The sequence below is a fragment of the Narcine bancroftii genome, chromosome 3, assembly GCF_036971445.1.
Source record: "Narcine bancroftii isolate sNarBan1 chromosome 3, sNarBan1.hap1, whole genome shotgun sequence".
In the NCBI taxonomy this organism is placed as follows: domain Eukaryota; kingdom Metazoa; phylum Chordata; class Chondrichthyes; order Torpediniformes; family Narcinidae; genus Narcine; species Narcine bancroftii.
In genome coordinates this window covers 331,640,389-331,659,489 of record NC_091471.1, presented here as the reverse complement: position 1 = coordinate 331,659,489, position 19,101 = coordinate 331,640,389, and the positions used below count along the sequence as shown (strand labels likewise).

The 19,101-nt window shown below is 48.8% G+C and overlaps 1 protein-coding gene and 1 long non-coding RNA gene across 6 annotated transcripts in view; one reads left to right on the top strand and one right to left on the bottom strand.

The window, feature by feature from the left end:
* LOC138759219 (ras-related protein Rab-37-like) overlaps nucleotides 1-19,101 on the bottom strand; it is a 216,775-nt gene that overhangs the window by 5,681 nt on the left and 191,993 nt on the right. For all 5 annotated transcript variants that reach the window (XM_069929299.1, XM_069929301.1, XM_069929300.1 and 2 more), the window contains 3 exons: nucleotides 16,663-16,729; nucleotides 12,071-12,123; nucleotides 3,659-3,724 (listed from right to left, as the gene is read on the bottom strand). In XM_069929299.1, coding sequence (XP_069785400.1) covers nucleotides 3,659-3,724; nucleotides 12,071-12,123; nucleotides 16,663-16,729 — 186 coding nt within the window. The remainder of the gene's footprint in view (nucleotides 1-3,658; nucleotides 3,725-12,070; nucleotides 12,124-16,662; nucleotides 16,730-19,101) is intronic.
* Nucleotides 6,628-15,738, top strand: LOC138759221 (uncharacterized). The gene is made up of 3 exons (XR_011354662.1): nucleotides 6,628-7,625; nucleotides 9,593-9,765; nucleotides 14,811-15,738. It is a non-coding gene; the product is annotated as an uncharacterized lncRNA (long non-coding RNA).

Sequence of the window (19,101 nt, the reverse complement as noted above, 5' to 3'; positions counted from 1 at the left end):
GTAGTTGTAAATATGGGGAGAATGAACAAACTCCTTACAGTCAGAGTGTGATTCGAACCCCAGTCCCATCGCTGGCGCTAACGGCTACACCAACCGCCCCGCCTCCATGAAGAGTTGGAGGTTTTGGGTAAACAAGTGAGGGGACTGGGCAGCTCAGTGGCACAGGTACTCGAGCCACTACCTCACGGCCCCAACCTCAGCTTCAACCTGCGTGGAGTTTGCTCTGTGAGCGTGTAGGTTTCCCGGCTGCTCCTGTGTCCTCCCACTTTCCAGGTGGGCTCGGTTAACTGGCTGGTGTAAATCGCCCTGGTGCATCGGTGAGAGGTAGAACCAGGAAAGGGATAGAACACTACTGCACAGTACAGGTCCTCAATGTTGGGCCGACCCATATATTCTTTAAATAAGAGTATTAAACCCTCCCTACCCTGTAACCCTCTATTTCTCTTTCATCCATGTGCCTGTCTAAGAGTCTCTTAAATGTTCCAGCCTCCACCACCATCCCTGGCAAGGCATTCCAGGCACCCACAACTTTGCGTAAAAAAAACGCAAAAAAAATCTCCCCTAAACTTCACTCCCTTCACTTCGTACACACCTCCTCTGGTGTTTGCTGATCCTGCCCTGGGGAACAGATTCGGGCCATCCACCCTATCTTTGTCTCTCAGAATCTTGTAGGCCTCTATCAAATCTCCTCTCAATCTTCTACGCTCCAAAGGGAAAAGTCCCAGCTCTGTTAACCTTGCCTCACAAGACTTGTTTCCCAATCTAGACAACATCCTGGTAAATTTCCTCTTGTCCCTCTCCACAGCTTCCACATCCTTCTGATAATGTGATGACCAGAACTGAACACAATACTCTTGAGGTATATAATGTAATCTAAATATTCTAAGACCTCTCTACTTCTGAACGCGATCCCACTATTAATGAAGCCCAGCATCCCATAGGTCTTCTTAACTATTCTAGCAACCTTTGCGGTGGCCTTGTGGGATGTATGGATTTGGACCCCAACGTCCCTCTGTTCATCCACATTCTTAAGTAACCAAACATCAATGCTGTACTCAGCTGTCTGGTTTGTCCTTCCAAAATGCATCACCTCACACTTTTCCATCAGCCACTTTTCAGCCCCAACTCTGCATCCTGTCTATATCCTCTTATAAGCTTGGACCTTCAGCTCCATCCGAACTCCTCCAACCTTCGTGTCATCTGCAAACTTACTCACCCATCCTTCCGCCTCTTCATCCAAGTCATTTATAAAAATCACAAAGAGCAGGAGGTCCCAGATGGCTATTTGGGGGCCTCTAGACCACTCCCAGCACAGTTATAGCTCCTGTTTCTCCACCCACACCAACTTAGTGGACCCTCCCTCTGCAGTGTCCCCCCCTCTCTATAGTTGTATCTCTGACCAGTAGTGCTACTCCCCATTCCCCCTTTCCTACCTCCCATCCTATTCTTTTTAAAACATCTAAATATTAGCATCAGCTAAAATCCTGCCCTCCCTCCAGCCAAGTTTCAGTAACGGCCACACCGACGTGGTTCCATGTACTGATCCCTATTATTCCTAATACTCCTAGCGTTGAAAGAGACACATTTCTACCCCTCTAACTGGCTACCTTTATGTCTGTCCCCTTCCTGTTCTTCCTCACCAACTCAGCACAGAGCATCTTGCTTTTGTCCTTCCACCCTAATCTCTGCCCGCACATTCTGATTTCCACCCTCCTGCCAAACCTCCCCAACGCCTCTAGCAAACCTGCCCGCCAGGATATCAGTCCCCCTCAAGTTCAGGTGCAGCCTGTCCAGAAGAAATCCCAATGATCCGCAAATCTGAAGCCCTGTCCCCAGACCAACTCTTCAGCCACACATTCATCCACCACATCTTCCTGTTCCTCCCCTCTCTGGCGTGTGGCACCAGCAGCAGTCCTGAGATTACCACCCTTGAGGTCCTGCTTTTAACTTCCTTCCCATCTCCCCACACAGACCACAATATCCAGCTGCTCGCCCTCCCCCTCCAGAATGCTGCGAACTTGATCAGAGATGTCCCTGGCACCTGGGAGGCAACTGGGAGGCAACCGGGAGCCTCGGTCTTGTTCACCAAACCTCCTATCTGCTCTCCTAACTGATGTCACCAATTATCATAGCTCTCCTCTTCTCCCTCCCACCCCCCCTTCCCTTCTGAGCCGAGGGACCAGCCTCTGGGCGAGAGACGTGATCACCTTGACTTGTTTCTGGCAGGAACGGCCACAAGGGTGCTCTGAGCTGTTTGTCTCTTCCCCTTCCCTCCCCTAACAGTCACCCAGTTACCTGTCTCGTGAGTTTTCGGGGTGTCTGTCTCCCTGAAGCTCCTCTCTATCACTGCCTCTGCCTCCCGAATGATCCTGGGTTCATCCAGCTCCAGTTCCTGAACAGCCTCCCAGGAGCTACAGCTGGATACTGAATGACAGGGAAGGGAGATGGGTGGTGGATACTAATGTTAGACGGCGGGCCAGTGGATCTTCTCTGTGGGCTGTGTGACTGAGATGGCAGTGAAAAGAAAATGGATTCTTGGAAAACAGAGACAACTTTACGGGACTCCATCGAACTAGGACAACAACCCTGACTGAATGACCCTCCCCCACCTCTCTGACACCACAGGACCATGACGTAGGTGCAGAGCTGGGCCATTCATCGAGCCTGCACCTCCATTTCAATTGTGCCTGATGTATTTTTCCCCCAACCCCATTCTCCTGCCTTCTCCCCATAATCTCTGCCGCCCTCACTTCTCAAGAACTTATCAGCTTTAAATCACCCGAGAGACCCGGCCTCTATAGACACCTGTGGCAACGAATTCCCCAAATTCTCCACCCTCCGACTGAAGAAATCTTTCCTCTGTTGTAAAGGGATGTCTTTTTATTCTGGTCCTAGGCCCTTCCACATCTTCTGCACTACCACTCTACCTATTTAATATAATTTAATTTTTATTTAGCAATATTGCAGACCCTTCCGGCCCATGAACCTGTGCAGCCCAAATGCACAATCTCCGAATGCTGTTGGAGCCCTTTCAAGTTCTGAAGTTTGATGAATAATGTAGGTTGACCCATTCACACTGTGGTGTCTCTATCCATTCCCTCTCTGGTCAAACTTACTGATGATCATGAACCTCCCTGAACCTCTGCTCAGTCCCCAGTGCTGCATGTGCCTCAGACGACCACAACCCCCCCCCCCCCCCCCCACCGACCATCAACAGCCACCTTACCCATTCCCAAGGGATGTCACTGATTAACAGACCGATGGCCCTGGGGCCAGGTGTGGAGCTGACGTTCATTTCAAACAATGGCGCCATTTCTAATGTTGGGACTTTGAAATGTTAGCTGGTTGCACCCAGATCTGACTCTGGTTGTCTAAGATCGCGGACTTGGAAATATCACGGGGTATGATTGATCGAGGGATGGGGGGCCAAGGTGGGAGGAAGAGGGGCTGGATTTGGACGATGAATTGGTGGAGTGGGCTTGAGTTGAATGGCTTTCTGCTCTCTTCTCTGTTTCTATGTCTAGAGTGACTAATCGCTCAGTGGAATGTTTAATTAGACCTTTCAGTGTTTTCCCTAGTAATAATGAGGCAATTCAGACCACAGCAGTCATTAAAATTCAGTCACACAACATTGCGAAGATATTGGAATAATACCCACCTTGTTACCTAGTAACATGATGACCACATCCTGTTGTGCATACTCATGTACTTCTGTTAACCAGGCCTGTAAGATTGAACAGATAACATGTTGAAAGTACTGCACTTTAAGAAGATATTTATCAGCAAATTGTCACCGTGGAGCATTGCGGAAATTACCCTCTCGTCTCACCACTGTCCCCGCATAGTAATGGCAGCACAAGGCCAATACATCTGCCCCACAACCCGTCCCCAGAGCAGGGCCTGTTAGGCCTGGGTGAAGTAAAGCTGCCTTAATGGCTCCAGAGCAAGAGTAAAGATTAATCTACATTGTCCCATCTAATGGCCCCCTCCCCTCTAGAGCATGAGTAAAATTCACTCTACACTGGACCCATCACAGCACACGTGACATGGATGAAGTGCACTACCGCCTCAGTGAGATCTCAGCGGGCTAGGGAGTTAGGATTGCGACTGACCTTTTAAAATCTCCTGAGATGGGTACAGCTTGGGTCTGGGACACAATCAGACCACTAGAAAGGGCCCCTGGGTAGAGTGCTGGGCCAGTGTGATGTGAAGCAGCAGGGGGACTCTGAGAAGAGTAAAAAAAAGGAGCTGGTGCACTCCTTGGCCAACCCAGACAGGTGCACTGGGAAGGTAAACCAAGTGAGTGATGAATAACACCTCTCTCCTCCCAGCCAAGTCCATAGAGCAGGTGGTGGTATACCCAGAACTCCCACAGAATGGCAGGGGTCAGGGGAACATGCACATTAGGAAGAAGCCCCGCTGAAAATCTGAAATAAAAATTACAGGAAAGAGTACAGAGAAGATATACAGTGCACAAGGATGTTGACAGGACTGCAAGACCTGAGTTACAGTGAAAGACTGAACAGGTTAGGACTTTAAGGACTTTATTCCCTGGGGTGTTGGAGAATTGGGGGAGATTTGATGGCGGCATACAAAATTAGGGTAAATGCAAGCAGGCTTTTCTCACGGAGGGTGGATGAGACAGGAAGAATTAAAAGAGGAAAGTCTGCTGTCCAAAACTACACATAATTCCAAATTTGGCATCACAAATGGAAGAGAACAGCAAGGAGAAGGTTAGATTGCAAACAGAGACAGTGTTTGAGGGTGGAAAGGCAGGTGACAGAGAAGGGAGATGTTCTGTATGAAGATGGAGGGGAGATGATAGATAAAGAACATAATAGTTGTTTCTGAAGATAGGGGCAAACAGAATAAGTAGTGGGAAATCTCTGAAATGCATATATTTTAATGCCAGTCAAAAAAACAAAAACAAAGGCAAAAGTGGCCACTTTCAATAGAGACATCTATTTTTGTCCGGATTGGAACTGGCCATTTTTGCTGACTGATATTTTGGGCCAGTTTTCTTCTTTCATTTCACTTCAACCCTTGCCCACCATCTCGACAGCCTCAATTAATGTTGTTGTAAAAGTTAAACAAAAAACTGCTGGAGGGCAGGGGTGGGTGTGATGACAGTGGGGGGTGGAGGTGGTGACAGGGTTGGGGAAGGGGGATGACAGGGTGGGAGTATGGGTGGTGACAGGGTGGGGGTGATAACAGGGTGGGGGTGGGGGTCGAGGAGATGATAGGGTGGGGTTGGGGGTGACAGGGAGGGGGTGGGGGGATGACAGGGTGGGGTTGAGAGGTGACAGGGTGAGGCGATGACAGGGTGGAAGTGGGGGAGGTGACAGGGTGGGGGTGAGGGCGATTATAGGGTGGGGTGGGGGAGGTGGGTTGGGTAGTGCAGGCACAGGTTGGACAGGAGGTGGTGGGTGATGGGGGGATGGTGGGGCCAGAAGGAGGTAAGAATGCTAAGGGAGAGAGGAATTGGAGGGAATAGGTTACCCGAGAGGGTAACATTCATATCGGTGGAATATGGAATGCTTCTCCTCTAGTTTGTTTTCGGACCAAGCCGAACACAATATCACATCCCCACTCATCCCACCCGCCTGTGTTTGGTCTATATTCTTCTAAAGCATGCATTTTCAACCTTCTTTGGGCTGTGGTGCCCCCCCCCCCACAAACCCCAGGTCTTTGCTCAAAGTTAATGGGCCCCCTTCCCTGTGAAACAGTCAAGTTTTGGTTTCTTCTGTACCTCTACCAACTACATAAAAGCAAACATTATTTAGATTATGGAAGGTAGAAAAAAAACAAGGCTTTTACTAAAATATGCTGTTGCCCCCAGGGGGTCCATGGGGAAAATAGGGAGTTCACAGGGCCCATCTATCCATGGGGGGAATAGGGAGCCTATAGGGTCTATCTATTTTTGGGGAGAATAGGGAGTCCATAGGGCCCATCTATCCATGGAGAGAATAAGGAGTCCATAGGGCCCATCTATCCATGGAAAATATAGGGAGTCCATAGAGCCCATCTATCCATGGGGGGGGGGGGGAAATAAGGAGTCCACAGGCCTCATCTATCCTTGGGGAGAATAGGAAGTCCACAGGGCCTCCATTGTGAGCAGCTACTCTAAACCCATCTATTCACGTATCCGTACATGTTTTTCTTAAATGTTCCAATAGTTCCAGCCTCGACCACTTCCTCCGGCAGCCCATTCCACAAACTCCCCACCTTCAGTGCAAAAGGTTCCTGTTAAATCTCTCCCCCTTCACCTTAAACCTCTGCACTCTGGTTCCTAATTCCCCTGCTCTGGGGAAGGAGACTCTCTGCATTCACCCGATCTTTCCTCTCTTAATTTTGCGAAAACACCCCTCATCCTCCTGCGCTCCAAGGAATAAAGCCCCACCCTGCTCACCCTCTCCCCGTAGGGCAGGACCCTGTGTCCGGGCAATATCTGCGTGAACCGCCTCGGCCTCTTGATGACACCTTCAGCACGGCGACCAAAACTGAACACAGTTTATTGTTTGCTTCAGCTAGCATCTTCTTGCAGTCTCTCGTTTCCTTGAATTACTTTGTTTCCCTCTTTTCTAGTCCTGAACCTGAAAGGTTGACAATTTTTCTCTCTCCACAGCTACTGGTGGACCTGCTGAGCATTTTCCACACCTTCTGTTCTGATTCCTGGCATCTGGAAATTCACCTCTCGTCACAATAACTCCCCAGCAGATGCACTGGCTCTCCACTCAGCTCTCGATCTCCTGGACAACAGCCACACACGTCTGGCTACCCTTCATCGACAACAGCTCAGCCTTCAACACAATCATTCCCTCAGTGTTGGTCAACAAGTTTGAAATCTTGGGCCTTTGTACCCACCTCCCCCCCCCCTCCCCCAAGCCGGATCCTTGACTTATCCATAGACCACAGTCAATATGAATTGGAAACAATCCCTCCCTCATTGACAATTAACACTGGTGCACCTCAAGGATGTGTGCTTAGTCCACTGCTCTACTTTCCCTACACCCATGACTGTGTGTGGCCGGGCACATTTTGAATGCCGTCTACAAATTTGCTGATGGGGAATCACAGACGCAATGAGGAAGTGTATGGGGGGGTGGGAAGATGAGATAGGTCAGCTTGTTGAGTGGTGTCCAAGCAACAACCTTATGCCCAATGTTAGCAGAACTAAGGAGCTGATTGTGGACTTCAGGAAGAAATCGGGAGAACGTGTCGTCCTCATCGAGGGGTCAGCAGTGAAGAGGGTCAAAAACTTCAAATTCTGCGCTGTTAACATCTGCGAGGATCTGTCCTGGAGCCTCCACGTTGATGCAATCGTGAAGAAGGCTCGCCAGTTTGGTGAGGTGTCTGAGGAGATTTGGTACATCACCAGAGACTCCTGCAAATTTCTACAGGTGGAGAGTATACTGCCTGGTTGTATCACTGCCTGGAAACAGAGGTGCCAACTCTCAGGACAGGAAAAGACTCCGGAGAGTTGTTAACTCAGCCTGCGACTTCATGGGCATCAGATTTCACTCCATCGAGGACATCGACAGGAGGTGGTGTTTAAGAAAGCAGCCTCCATCCTCAAGGACCCCACCACCACCCAGGCCAGACCCTCTGCTACCATTGGGAATGAGGTACAGGAGCCTGAAGACGAGCACTCAGTGGCACAAGGACAGCTCCGTCGCCGCTGCCATCAGATTTTGTAGTGGGCAATGAACCACGGACACAACCTCACTTTCTCTTCTTTTCTTGCTCTATTTATTTATTTTGAAATGTTATTTATGGCAATGTTTGCACTACATGATGCTACCACAAAACAACAAATTCTGTGACTTGTTCATGACAATAGATTCTGAGTACCGGGGTGGTTTGTTTTACAGGGCCCTCAATAATGTGTGGGACAAAGGCACTTTTTTCCTTTATTTTCCCCTGTACTCCACAGTTTTCAATTTGTAATCCAACAATCCACATGTAATTAAAGTGCACATTTCAGATTTTATTCAAGGTTATTTGGACACAGACTGGGAGATCGCTTTGTTGAGCACCTCGGCTCTGTCCGTCGCTATAGTCACCCATTTCAATTCCCCACCCCATTCCCTTGCCGACATGTCTTGTGCGCTGCCAGGCTGAGACCAAATTGGAGGAGCAACACCTCATCTTCCGACTGGCCCCGCCCTCCAACCGGACGGCATTAATATCGACTTGTCTTGCTTTTGTTAAACCCACCCCCGCCCCCACCAACCTCTTCCCCGTTGTCTCTCCATTCCCTGTCTCATTTTGCCCGATAAATTCTACCTCGTCCCTGATCACATCCAATTAACACCTTTTGTTGGTCTGGATTCCTCCCCCAATTGTTAGAATTCAGAGTCTTTCTGTTATCTCCTGCTTCTGCCTTTTCTAATCTTTCCTTGAAGTCGGGCTCAGGCCCGAAACGTCAACAACATATCTTTGTCTCCTATAAATGCTGAAAAGACCGGCTGAGTTCCTTCAGCATTTCAGTGTTATTACTAAGGTTTTTTCTGTACATTTTGGTTTGACCATGTAGAAATTACAGCACTTATTATACATAGTCCCCTCATTTCAGGGCACTGTAATGTTTGGGACTTTTGGCTTCCCAGGTGTTTGTGAGTACTCAGGTGTGTTTAATTGGTGCAGGTAATAAGAGTCTTCAGCTTGCTCTTAAGCTTTGAATCACCTTTGGAGTCTGTAGCTGTCATTTTTCAACATGAGGACCGGAGTTGTGCCCAATGCAAGTCAAAGAAGCCGTGTACCTGACAAATACCTGGGAAGTCAAATGACACAAATGTTACGGTGCCCTGAAATGAGGAGAAAATGTATAAAAACTGCTGTAATTTCTACATTGTCAAACCTAGATGTACACAAATAACCTTGAATGAAATCTGGAATGTGCACTTTAATTACTTGTGAATTGTTTGATTACAAATTTAAAACTGTGGCAAATAAAGGAAAAAAGTGTCTTTGTCCCAAACATTACGGAGACACTGTACATTGGAGATCTGTGCCCATGACAGCGGCGCTGATGCTTGGCAGCCAAGACCACAAGGGTTCAGGCTCTGGGGGGAGCAGAGGGGTGGAACACCCAACACCCCATTGCCCGGCAAGAAGCGAAGCCTGGGAGAGGATCCTAACATGTGGGACAACACAGCAGCAAGGGCTCGGCAGATGAAGAGCTCGCGCCGAAGCCCCAAGCTGCTGGAGACCGGCTTGTGGGAGTCAGGTCCCGAGACGAGGATCCGCGTAGGTGCTAAGGGCGTGCAGGGCCTCAGGCACTGGACAGCTTCCTTGACCACATCGGGGATCCAGAACCGGGAGGTCGGGGGTCACTGCTGGAACCGGCAGGAAGCCGTGCAGCTGTGGAGGTTCTGAGGGTGCAGGAGGTGAACCCACGGACACGGTGTCTCTGAAGGAAGTCTAATTTGCTTCTCTTCCTCTTGTTGGTGGGTTCACCAGGCTAATGTTGCCTCTTTATGGCAGGCAGTTAACACATTTTGAGTATTAATAAAGGAATCACAAAAAGACATAGAGAACTCCTCCATTGAGGATCTCAGACCTGAAACATGATCTGTTTCTCTCCTCACAGACGCTGTCTGACCTGCTGAGTGTTTCCTGCATTTTCTATTTTAAGTAAAGAGATGCCATTTAATGATGAGAACATGTGCATCAGAAATAGGCCAACGGTCTACTCAGACACAGAGAAGAGAAAACTTGGGGATTTCTCCCGAGAGGCCAAAGGGTGTGGAGATCAAATAGAAGGTACTGGATTTTCCTTCCAGATCGATGAAGATCTAACTCAACTTTGGAAGACTATCAATATCCTCCCCCTGTTCTGGGTAGACTATAGAACACTACAGAATGGTGCAGGCCCTTCGGCCTTCGACGTTGTGCTGACCCATATAATTCCTTTAAAAAAAGTACTAAACCCACCCTACCCTGTATCACTCCGTTTTTCTTCCATCCATGTCTCTAAGAGTCTCTTAAATGCCCCCAGTGTTTCAGCCTCCACCACCATCCGCGGCGAGGCATTCCGGGCCCCCACAACTCTCTGTGTTTAAAAAAAAAAACTCTGTCTCCCTGAAGCTTCCCTCCCTTCACTTTGTACAGATGCTCTCTGGTGTTTGAGTCCTGGGGAAAAGGTGCTGGCCGTCCACCCTCTCTTAATCAAGATTAGAATTATATCCAAGAGGGAGGGAGGGAACAAAACTCAGGAAATGGCAATCACTGACAGTTAAGGCAATGGCTAATTTTAGCATCCCTTCAAAGTAGACTGACTCATCAGCAGGCTTCATTTAAAAGCAGATAAAGAGAATCTAATATGATATTCCAAGACCTGAGTGCTCAAAGCACCTATCACAGCTCATTAAGGGACCCATCGGGAGGGGACAGAACCTCTCTGACTGTTCCTTTCGCTGCGGCAGTGACTGCTGAGGGCCCCAGTCCACGTCTGTCTGTCTGACGTCACTTTTGTCAATCAATCCGTGTCACCTTTTGTGCTGAGAAGCACTTCAAGTGAGCTTTGACATTTATGCAACCAGCGGGGTTGATGGTTACAATAAAGGCCGATGGCAGCTGCAGGCAGGGCCAGCCTCTCGTCAACAAGGGCACCGCTGGCAGTGGAAGTTCTCCATTCTCGGAGGAGCCGATAACGAGGCTAGTGGGTGGCTTTCGAATTCCTCAGGAATCTGGGGGTGGCCTTTCGAGGTGGGCGTAGCAGTTAGCGCAACACCTCTCCATCCAGCGCCAGCGATCGGGGTTCGAATCCCGCGCTGTCTGTAAGGAGTTCTCCCTGTGTGGGTTTTCCCGGGGGGGGGGGGGCTCCGGTCTCCTTCCACTGTTCAAAATGTACCGGGGGTTGTAAGTCAATTGGGTGTAATGGGGGGGGGGGTCTTAGGGTCTTGGGCTGAAAGGGCCTGATACTGTGCTGTAGGTCTACATTTTCTTTTAAAGTTAAATGTTTTTTTAAAAAATCAACAAAACATTAAATTTAAATTATAAAAATGAGGTGAAGGGCAGCATGGCAATATTTTCCAGTGGCCCCCTTTTGGATTCTAACCTCCGATGCTGGGTGGACTTTCAACATTCTCTGGCTTCCTCCCACATCCCAAAGATGTGGGGCCGGGGCTGGGGCTGGGGGTGGGGGTGGGGGGTGTGTGGGTTAATCGAATGCAGTGGGATAGTATTAATGCAGTGTGCGAGAGGTTACAGGGAAATAGCTGGGGGCATGGGACGGGGTTGATGGGATTGCGATGGAAGCTGGCACAGCCTCGATGGGCCAAATAGCCTCCTGTTTCCAGGTGTCATGGAATGATGCGAGGTCAGCCTTGCCCTGTTGGCCACATTCCCAGCTCTTCTAACGTCCACCACATTGTGGAGACCAGCCACCCTCCTAATGTTCAACCGCTTCCTCCGTCTTATTGGGCCTGGCCGATTCTGGACCTAAGGCTTCCTTGCTGAGCCCCCTCCCTTTCTATGTGAGCTTCCTCGTGCTTCCCCAACACCCCCTTTCCTCTGAAGGGTGGGGCTTCAGCAGAGCTGTGGAACCTTTCTAGCAACATCCATCTTCTGCATTTGTTGTCAGATGATGTGACCATGGAGGGTGTCACAGACAAGGGCTTTCTTGGACGTTGAATGCTGCTGAACTTTAGACATACAGCAGGGTAGTGGTCCCTTCTCCCCACTGGTACATCTTGAACAGTGCGAGGGAACCAGAGCACCCAGAGGAAACCCTTTCAAACATGCGATGTTCAAACTCCCTACAGACAGCACGGATTTGAACCCAGGCCCCGATCACTGGCACTGTAACAGCGTTGTGCCAACTGTGCCGCCCCAGGCCGGGTTAAATTCCAAATGGCACTGGGGAGGATACACCAGCTTGTGCTGTTAAAGGGCACGGCTTGTAGGAGAATGGAGGGCAGGGTGCTGATGTGTCAGTGGGGGTACTGATACCAGGCCATATACAGGGAGCAGAGTGGGCCAAGGGCCTGGGGACTGGCTTTGCTTGGCTCAGTGAACCACTTTGCCAACTGTTTGTGTCTGAAGTGTGAAATGAAAGGCACCTTACCCTAATGTTGTCAAACGATGATTTGCTTGTGATGTCGTACAGCAGCAGGAGTGCTGCGGAGAGAGAGGAGGACAATTTAAAATCCGAGCAGGTGCCAGTCACCAACAGCTCCCCCAATTATTTTTATACAAATTAGACATACAGGCCCTTTCGGCCCACAAATCCGTGCCACCCAATTACACCCAATTGACCAACAACCTTACAACCTTAGTAGGTTTTTGTAGGGTGTGGGTAAACCGGAGCCCCCAGAGGAAACCCACACAGACACAGGGAGAACATACAAACTCCTTACAGACAGTACGAGATTCGAACCCCGTTCTCAGTCATTGGCACTTCTCCACTAACCATGCCATCTGTCATCCAATCTCATTTGCCCAGGCCCAGTGGGAATATTGTCAATATTCGGAATTAGAACATAGAAGACCGCAGCCCAGTACAGGCCCTTTGGCCCTCGATGTTGTGCCGACCCATATATTCCTTAAAAAAATACTAAACCCTCCCTACCTTGTAGCTCACTATTTTTCTTCCATCTACATGCTTGTCTAGGGGTCTCTTAAATGCCCCTAATGTTTCAGCCTCCACCACCACCCCACCCCCACAACTCTTTGTGTAAAAAAACTTACCCCTTGGTGCCTCCCCTAAACTTCACTTTGTCCAGACATCCTCTGGTGTCTGGGAAACAGACGCTGGCCGTCCACCCTGTCTATGCCTCTCAGAATCGACCTCTTTGAAGTTTCCTCTCATCCTTCTTCACTCTGAAAAGAAAAATCCCTGCTCTGCTAACCTTACCTCATAAGACTTATTTTTCAATCCTCTGCACGCTCTCCATGGCTTCCACAACCTTCCTATAATAAGGTGACAAGATCTGAACACAATGCTTTAGTGGAGTCTCTCTAGAGATTTGTTGATCTCTCAACTTTTGAACTCAACTAATGAAGCCCAACATCCCAATGGCCTTTTTAACTATCCTATCAACCTTGCAGTGACCTTGAAGGATGTATGGAGTTGGACCCCAAGGCCTCTCTGTTCATCCACACGGTTAAGTATTCGACCATTAACCCTGTACTAAGCCTTCAGGTTTGACCTTCCAAAATGCATCATCTCACACTTATCCAGATTGAACTCCATCTGCCATTTTTCCACCCAACTCTGCATCCTGTCTATATCATTTTGTAATCTACGACAACTTTCAACTCCATCCACAACTCCTCCAACTTTCGTACCATCTGCAAACTTACTCACCTAACCTTCCTCCTCTTCATCCAGGTTAGTGGTTTTCTTTCCACTCACGCAGCATCTTAAGTTATCCCTCACTAATCACAGAGCACCTATGGCACATCTTATCCATGGAATGCCACCTGATTGTGGTGGAGAAGCTGGTGTGGTCCTGAAATCCTGAGAGCGACGCTGTCTGGAGCTATGCTCCTGGTAGGACCACCACGGCGGTAAGGTCGAGGGTGAGGCCCTGACAAAGAACAATCGAGCCAAGACCTCAACAGTGGAAGAGGAGGATGAAGTTACTCTGAACTCAACAGCTGTGAAGACGGACGAAGGCTGCAACAAATCCATCAGCTCCAATCGTCATGGTTTCCATGCTGCTAGCACTAGTTGGTTGATTTGGGAAGTATCGTGTGCTTCTCGGACATCAAGTTCACATTAAACAAATACACGCCTTCACTCTGTGCATCATCCTTGACTACGAGGGTTGGCCATGACAACAACAATTTAAGATGGTATGTGAGTGGAAAACCACTGATCTAAAAATCACAAAGAGCAGGGTGTCCCAGAACAGATCCCTGCAGCACTCAACTAGCCACTGACCTCCAGGCAGAATACTTTCCACCCACTACTACTCTCTGCTTTCTACATGCAAGCCAATGCATTTCATGCCTCATAACTTTCTGAACGAGTCTCTCATGGGAAACCTTGTCAAATGCCTTGCGAAAATCCATGTCGACCACAACAATGGCTTTTGTTACCTCCTCAAAAAACTTAATTAGGCTCATGGGGCAGGACCTCCCCCTCCTAAAACCACGCCGACTAACCCTGAGTAGAGCGAACTTCTAATTCTCCTAAATCCTGTCCTTAAGAAAATCCTCACAAATAATTTGCCCACCACTGACCTAAGACTCACTGGTCTATAATTCCCAGGATTCTCCCGTTTACCTTTTTTAAACAAGGGAACCACATTTGCCGTTCTCCAATCTTCTGGCACCTCCCCCGTGGCCAAGGGGGATCCAAAGATCACAGCCAATGCCCCAGGCTATCTCCTCCCTCCCCACAGCAACCTGGGTTTACAAGGCCCAGGGGCTTATCAATCTTAACATTTTTAAGAAGATCCAACTTTTCCTCTTCCCCAATCTCAACACGAACCTGTTCTATTCCAACCTCATCCTGCTCCAGGTCCTTTTCTCTCATGAACATTGATGCAAAGTACTTGGGACCTCCCCCAATCTCCTCCTCCTCCAGACATATACTGCCTCCTTTGTCGTTAAGCGGCCCCACCTCCATTGTTGTCATCCTGTTCTTTACATATGCATAGAACGCCTTGGGCTTCTCCCTTAATCCGACTTTTTTTTAGAACTTATGAGATATTTAGAATTCTTTTGACACCTGAATTTTCAAAACACTTTTAGACATACAGCACGGGTAACAGGCCCTTCCAGCCCATAAGCCCGTGCCACCCAATACACCCATGTGACCAATTAACCTACAAACTCTGTTTGTCTTTGGAGTGCAGGATGTAACTAGAGCATCCAGAGGAAACCCTTGCAGACATGGGGAGAATCTACCAACACCTCACAGAGAACGATGGATTTGAAGCCGGTTGCTGGTGCTGTCTAACTGCTGCTGCCCTTTCGTATCCTTTACATAATCATGGTTACATTATAATTGCACACCCCTCATATACTCATGTAATAGTTGAGTTTTGGAGACCAATTTCTCTGGTCAAATTTGGGGATGCATGACTTTTACACAAATGCTACTTTTTGCTACAGTAAGTACCTGCATTGTTCAAGGCATCGGGAGCTTGGATGGGTAGGCAGCTGAAGTCGGATCCTACGGTCGGGTATTGGTAGCTCGGATGGGTGAGCGGCTGGGGTTAGAGTCTGTGGCCGAGGCATCGGGTGCTCAAATGGGTGGGCAGCAAAGGCAAGGATCTGCGGACAGGGCATCGGGAGCTCGGGAGGGCGGGCAGCTGAGGCGAGGATCTGCGGATAGGATGTCGGGAGCTGCGATGGGCGGGCGGTCGAGGTGAGGGTTTGCAGTCGGGGTGTTGGTAGCTTGGATGGGTGGGCGGCTGGGGTTTGGATCTGCAGCCAGAGGATCAGGCAGCCAAGGTGAGGGTTCGCAATTAGGGCATCGGGAGTTCAGATTGGATGGGTGGCAAAGGCGAGGATCCGCGGTCGGGGTGTTGGGAGCTCAGGTGGGCAGGCGGCCAAGGCGAGGGTTCTCAGTTAGGGTGCCAGGAGTTCAGGTGGGTCAAAAATAGTGGGGTTTAATTTTACATGGGTTAAATGGAAAATGTGCAAGGGGAAGGGTTCAACCTTTACACTGCAACAACTGTTACATGAGTACGTAGGTTAACAATTGTATCAAATCTTTCTGGCATTTTTTAAGAATAAATAAATAATCTGACTGGAGATTGAAGCAGTTTCAAACTGAGCTGGATTGGCTGTGATGTTTTCACCTGAGAGCAAGGATGCAGTGACTGTCAACCTCTATCCTTCATCCATGACATGCCTCAAAGAGAAAGCAGGGATGGTCCTTCAAGAGAAGTATCGAGCTTGGGAGCTGTTCTGGGAGAGGAGTGAACTTCTAGCCGGTGTTTGCGTACTCTGCGGGTCTTGTCCAAGAAGGAGTGAATGAGAACCCTCTGCAGAGCCCAAGGCACTGACTCCATCACCCCCTACTCTCCAACTGTTATTCAGTAACTGTGAATATTTATTGCCCCTTTTCATTTTAATGTAGTGCACGATATTGCAGTTGCTTTTTAAATTAAGGGCCTGTTCAGCAGCAGCAAGTCGGAGTTTTAGTACATATAGTATATACACTGGACGATGGTGCATGACACTGAACTGTCGGAGGTGAGACTGATATTCCTGAATTGTTCAAACATCCCTGAGTAATACCCAAAGGGTGTCAGCTGAACACTAATGTTCTCCGGAGTCTCTGGATCTGATGGAGGCTCAGACACTGGATCTGGTGGAAGCTCAGTCTCTGGGACTGAGAGAAGCTCAGACTCTGGGACTGAGAGAAGCTCAGACTCTGGGTCTGATGGAAGCTCAGAATCTGGGTCTGATGGAAGCTCAGACTCTGGGTCTGATGGAAGCTCAGTCTCTGGGTCTGGTGGAAGCTCTGGGTCTGGTGGAAGCTCAGACTCTGGATCTGGTGGAAGTTCAGTCTCTGGGTCTGATGGATGCTGAGTCTCTGCGTCTGGTAGAAGCTCAGTCTCTGGGTCTGGTGGAAGCTCAATCTCTGGCCTGTCTGCCAAACCACTGTGCCTTTTTGGAGGTTTACTGCCCAGTTAACACCAGAAAGCCCCTACTTAGTGACCTGTTGGCGTCACGTTCCACGGCAGTTTTCCTTACCTTGTGCATCCCGGTAATACGCATGGGTGACGCTGCGGAATCGTTCCTGCCCTGCTGTGTCCCAAATCTGCAAATGAAAACAGAGAGAGTTGCGTCTCCACTCAGCGGTTCACCGTGACCCAACCTTGCTGGAATTTCCAGCCAGGATTCGGGGATTGGTCGCTGAACTGTGGGATTGGAGCTGGGGTCTGGAATTTCCTACTCTCCCTGGAACTCCCACAGCCCTTGTAGAATTACTTCCTCAGGAAGTGAAGGCTTAAAATGTTGAAGATATTGAACAGGCCAGGCAGCATCCACAGAGAGAGAAGCACAACTTTAAGTCAGTGATGCTCCCTGACCTGATGAATATTTCCAGCCAGCATCGTCAGCTTTTATTTCAGTTTCTTGGCATCTTGCAGGCCTTGATTTTTTTTTTTTTGCTTCTTTGTGCTCTCTTGCCTTTCTTTAGAGCTGTGAATGCACCTTCCTGTGCATTCATGTTTGGTGCTCAGTTCAATTGTTTCCAGGTGATGGGCATTTCTGGTAAAACGGTATTTGCTGCTTTCAATGCTCAGAGAGGTTGTTGTTATGCACGTGAATAGGCTTCAGGGTTATCAGGAAATAAGAGGAGAAGTGGGACTGATAGATTGCCATGCTGGGAGTTAGCACGGACCCGATGGGTCAGATCATGGGTGATATGGTTGGTGTGGCAGTCAGCCAACGCTGTTAAAGTCCCAGCGATCAGGACCTGGGTTCGAATCCTGCGCTGCCTGTAAGGCTTTGTACATTCTCCCCGTTACTGTGTGGGCTTTCCTCTGGGGGCTCCGGTTTCCTCCGTTCAAAATGTACCAGCGTGGGCCAAAACGGCCTGTTGCCCTGCAGGAAACTAGTGAGTGGGTTCAGGGGATGAAGGGGCTGTGGAGTCACTCTTGCTAGGATCAGGTTTGCAGATTCACTCTGTTGAAGTCCATCAGCGAAGCAGGTGATTGGAAATTCTAATCTACATTTAGAACAATGGATAATTAACAGTGAGTTTATGATCTATATTTAACAATGAGAGGCAGAGAGGCAAAAGAGGTCACTCGGTGTCTCTGAAGGGACTCTCTTCTCCATTTCTCTGATGGCAATGCTAGAGACACCTCTTTGCGTTCCTTTGCAGTTGGCAAAACATCACGAATTTTATATATTATTAAATCTTGTGTATGATTACGGGACAATAAAGGAATCTTGAATTTCGTGTTTGTAGACCAGCTGTGCCACAGAGATCAGTGTCTGACGACAAGGGGATTCATGCAGGGCACCCTACTCTCTGGTGAACTGGTTGAGATGCCTCTGTCTCGCCACAAGTGACAAATGAGATGAAATTGGCAGTTGATATAAAGGAGACCCAGGACTTCAGAAGTTCGTCCTCACAGCAGTGACGTCTGATCAGTGGCATCCTTTCCAGCAGCCGTTCCACCTGATACCTTTAGACACAGCCCTTCATTAAAATTAAACACATTCCTCATTACAGGAAGGATGCGGAAGTTCCGGAGAGGGAGCAGAGGAGATTTACCAGGATCTTCCCTGGATTGGAAAAATACGTCTCATGAGGGCAAGGTTAGCAGAGCTGGGGCTTTTCTCTTCGGATTGATGAAGAGACGTGGTAGAAGTCTACAAGATTCTAAGAAGCATAGATAGGGTGGACGGCCAGCATCTTTGTCGCAGGGCGGGAGTAGCAAGCACCAGAGGGCATGTGGACAAGTGAGGGACAGAGAGTTCAGGGGAGACATCAGGGGTTAGTCTTTGTGGAGGCCTGGAATGCCTTGCCAGGGCTGGTGGTGGAGGGTGGAACATTAGGGGCATTTAAGAAATTGTTAGACAGATGCACGGATAAAGTAAAATAGAGGGTTATGGGGAAGGGAGGGTTTAGCTTTTCTGGAAGTGCATATAGGTCAGCACAACATCATGGGCCGAGGGCCTGTACTGTGTTACAATGTTCTATTCGTTCTTTCCATCCTGTTCAGAATGTCCTTATCCAGGACATGTCAACTGCCTGTGTAAAAGGACAAAGTGCTCAGCATCCACGGTGAGAGTAGGATTTGTTCCAGTTAAAGGGCCTTTCAATTGGTCTCACTGGTCAGCTGCCAGGGTTCATGGCACTTCCTTCAAAAATGCAATTGGTCAATTGGGCGGCGTGGGCTTGTGGGCTGAGAGGGCCTGTTACCATGCTGCATGCCTAAATTAAACATTTTAAATTTCATTTCCCTGGGTTCGCGTTGATCAACCAAAAATCAACGGGCCTTTTCCTCCCACCTGGTGCTGCATTTCCTCCAGTAGATTGTGTTTGGTCCAGATTCCAGCATTTGCAGTCACACGTGTGTCTCCAAACATCAACCAGTGTTTGCAGAGAGTGATAGCTCTCTCACATCAACAATTACACCCCATCCCAAATTAGAGGCATCCTGGAGATCAACAGAT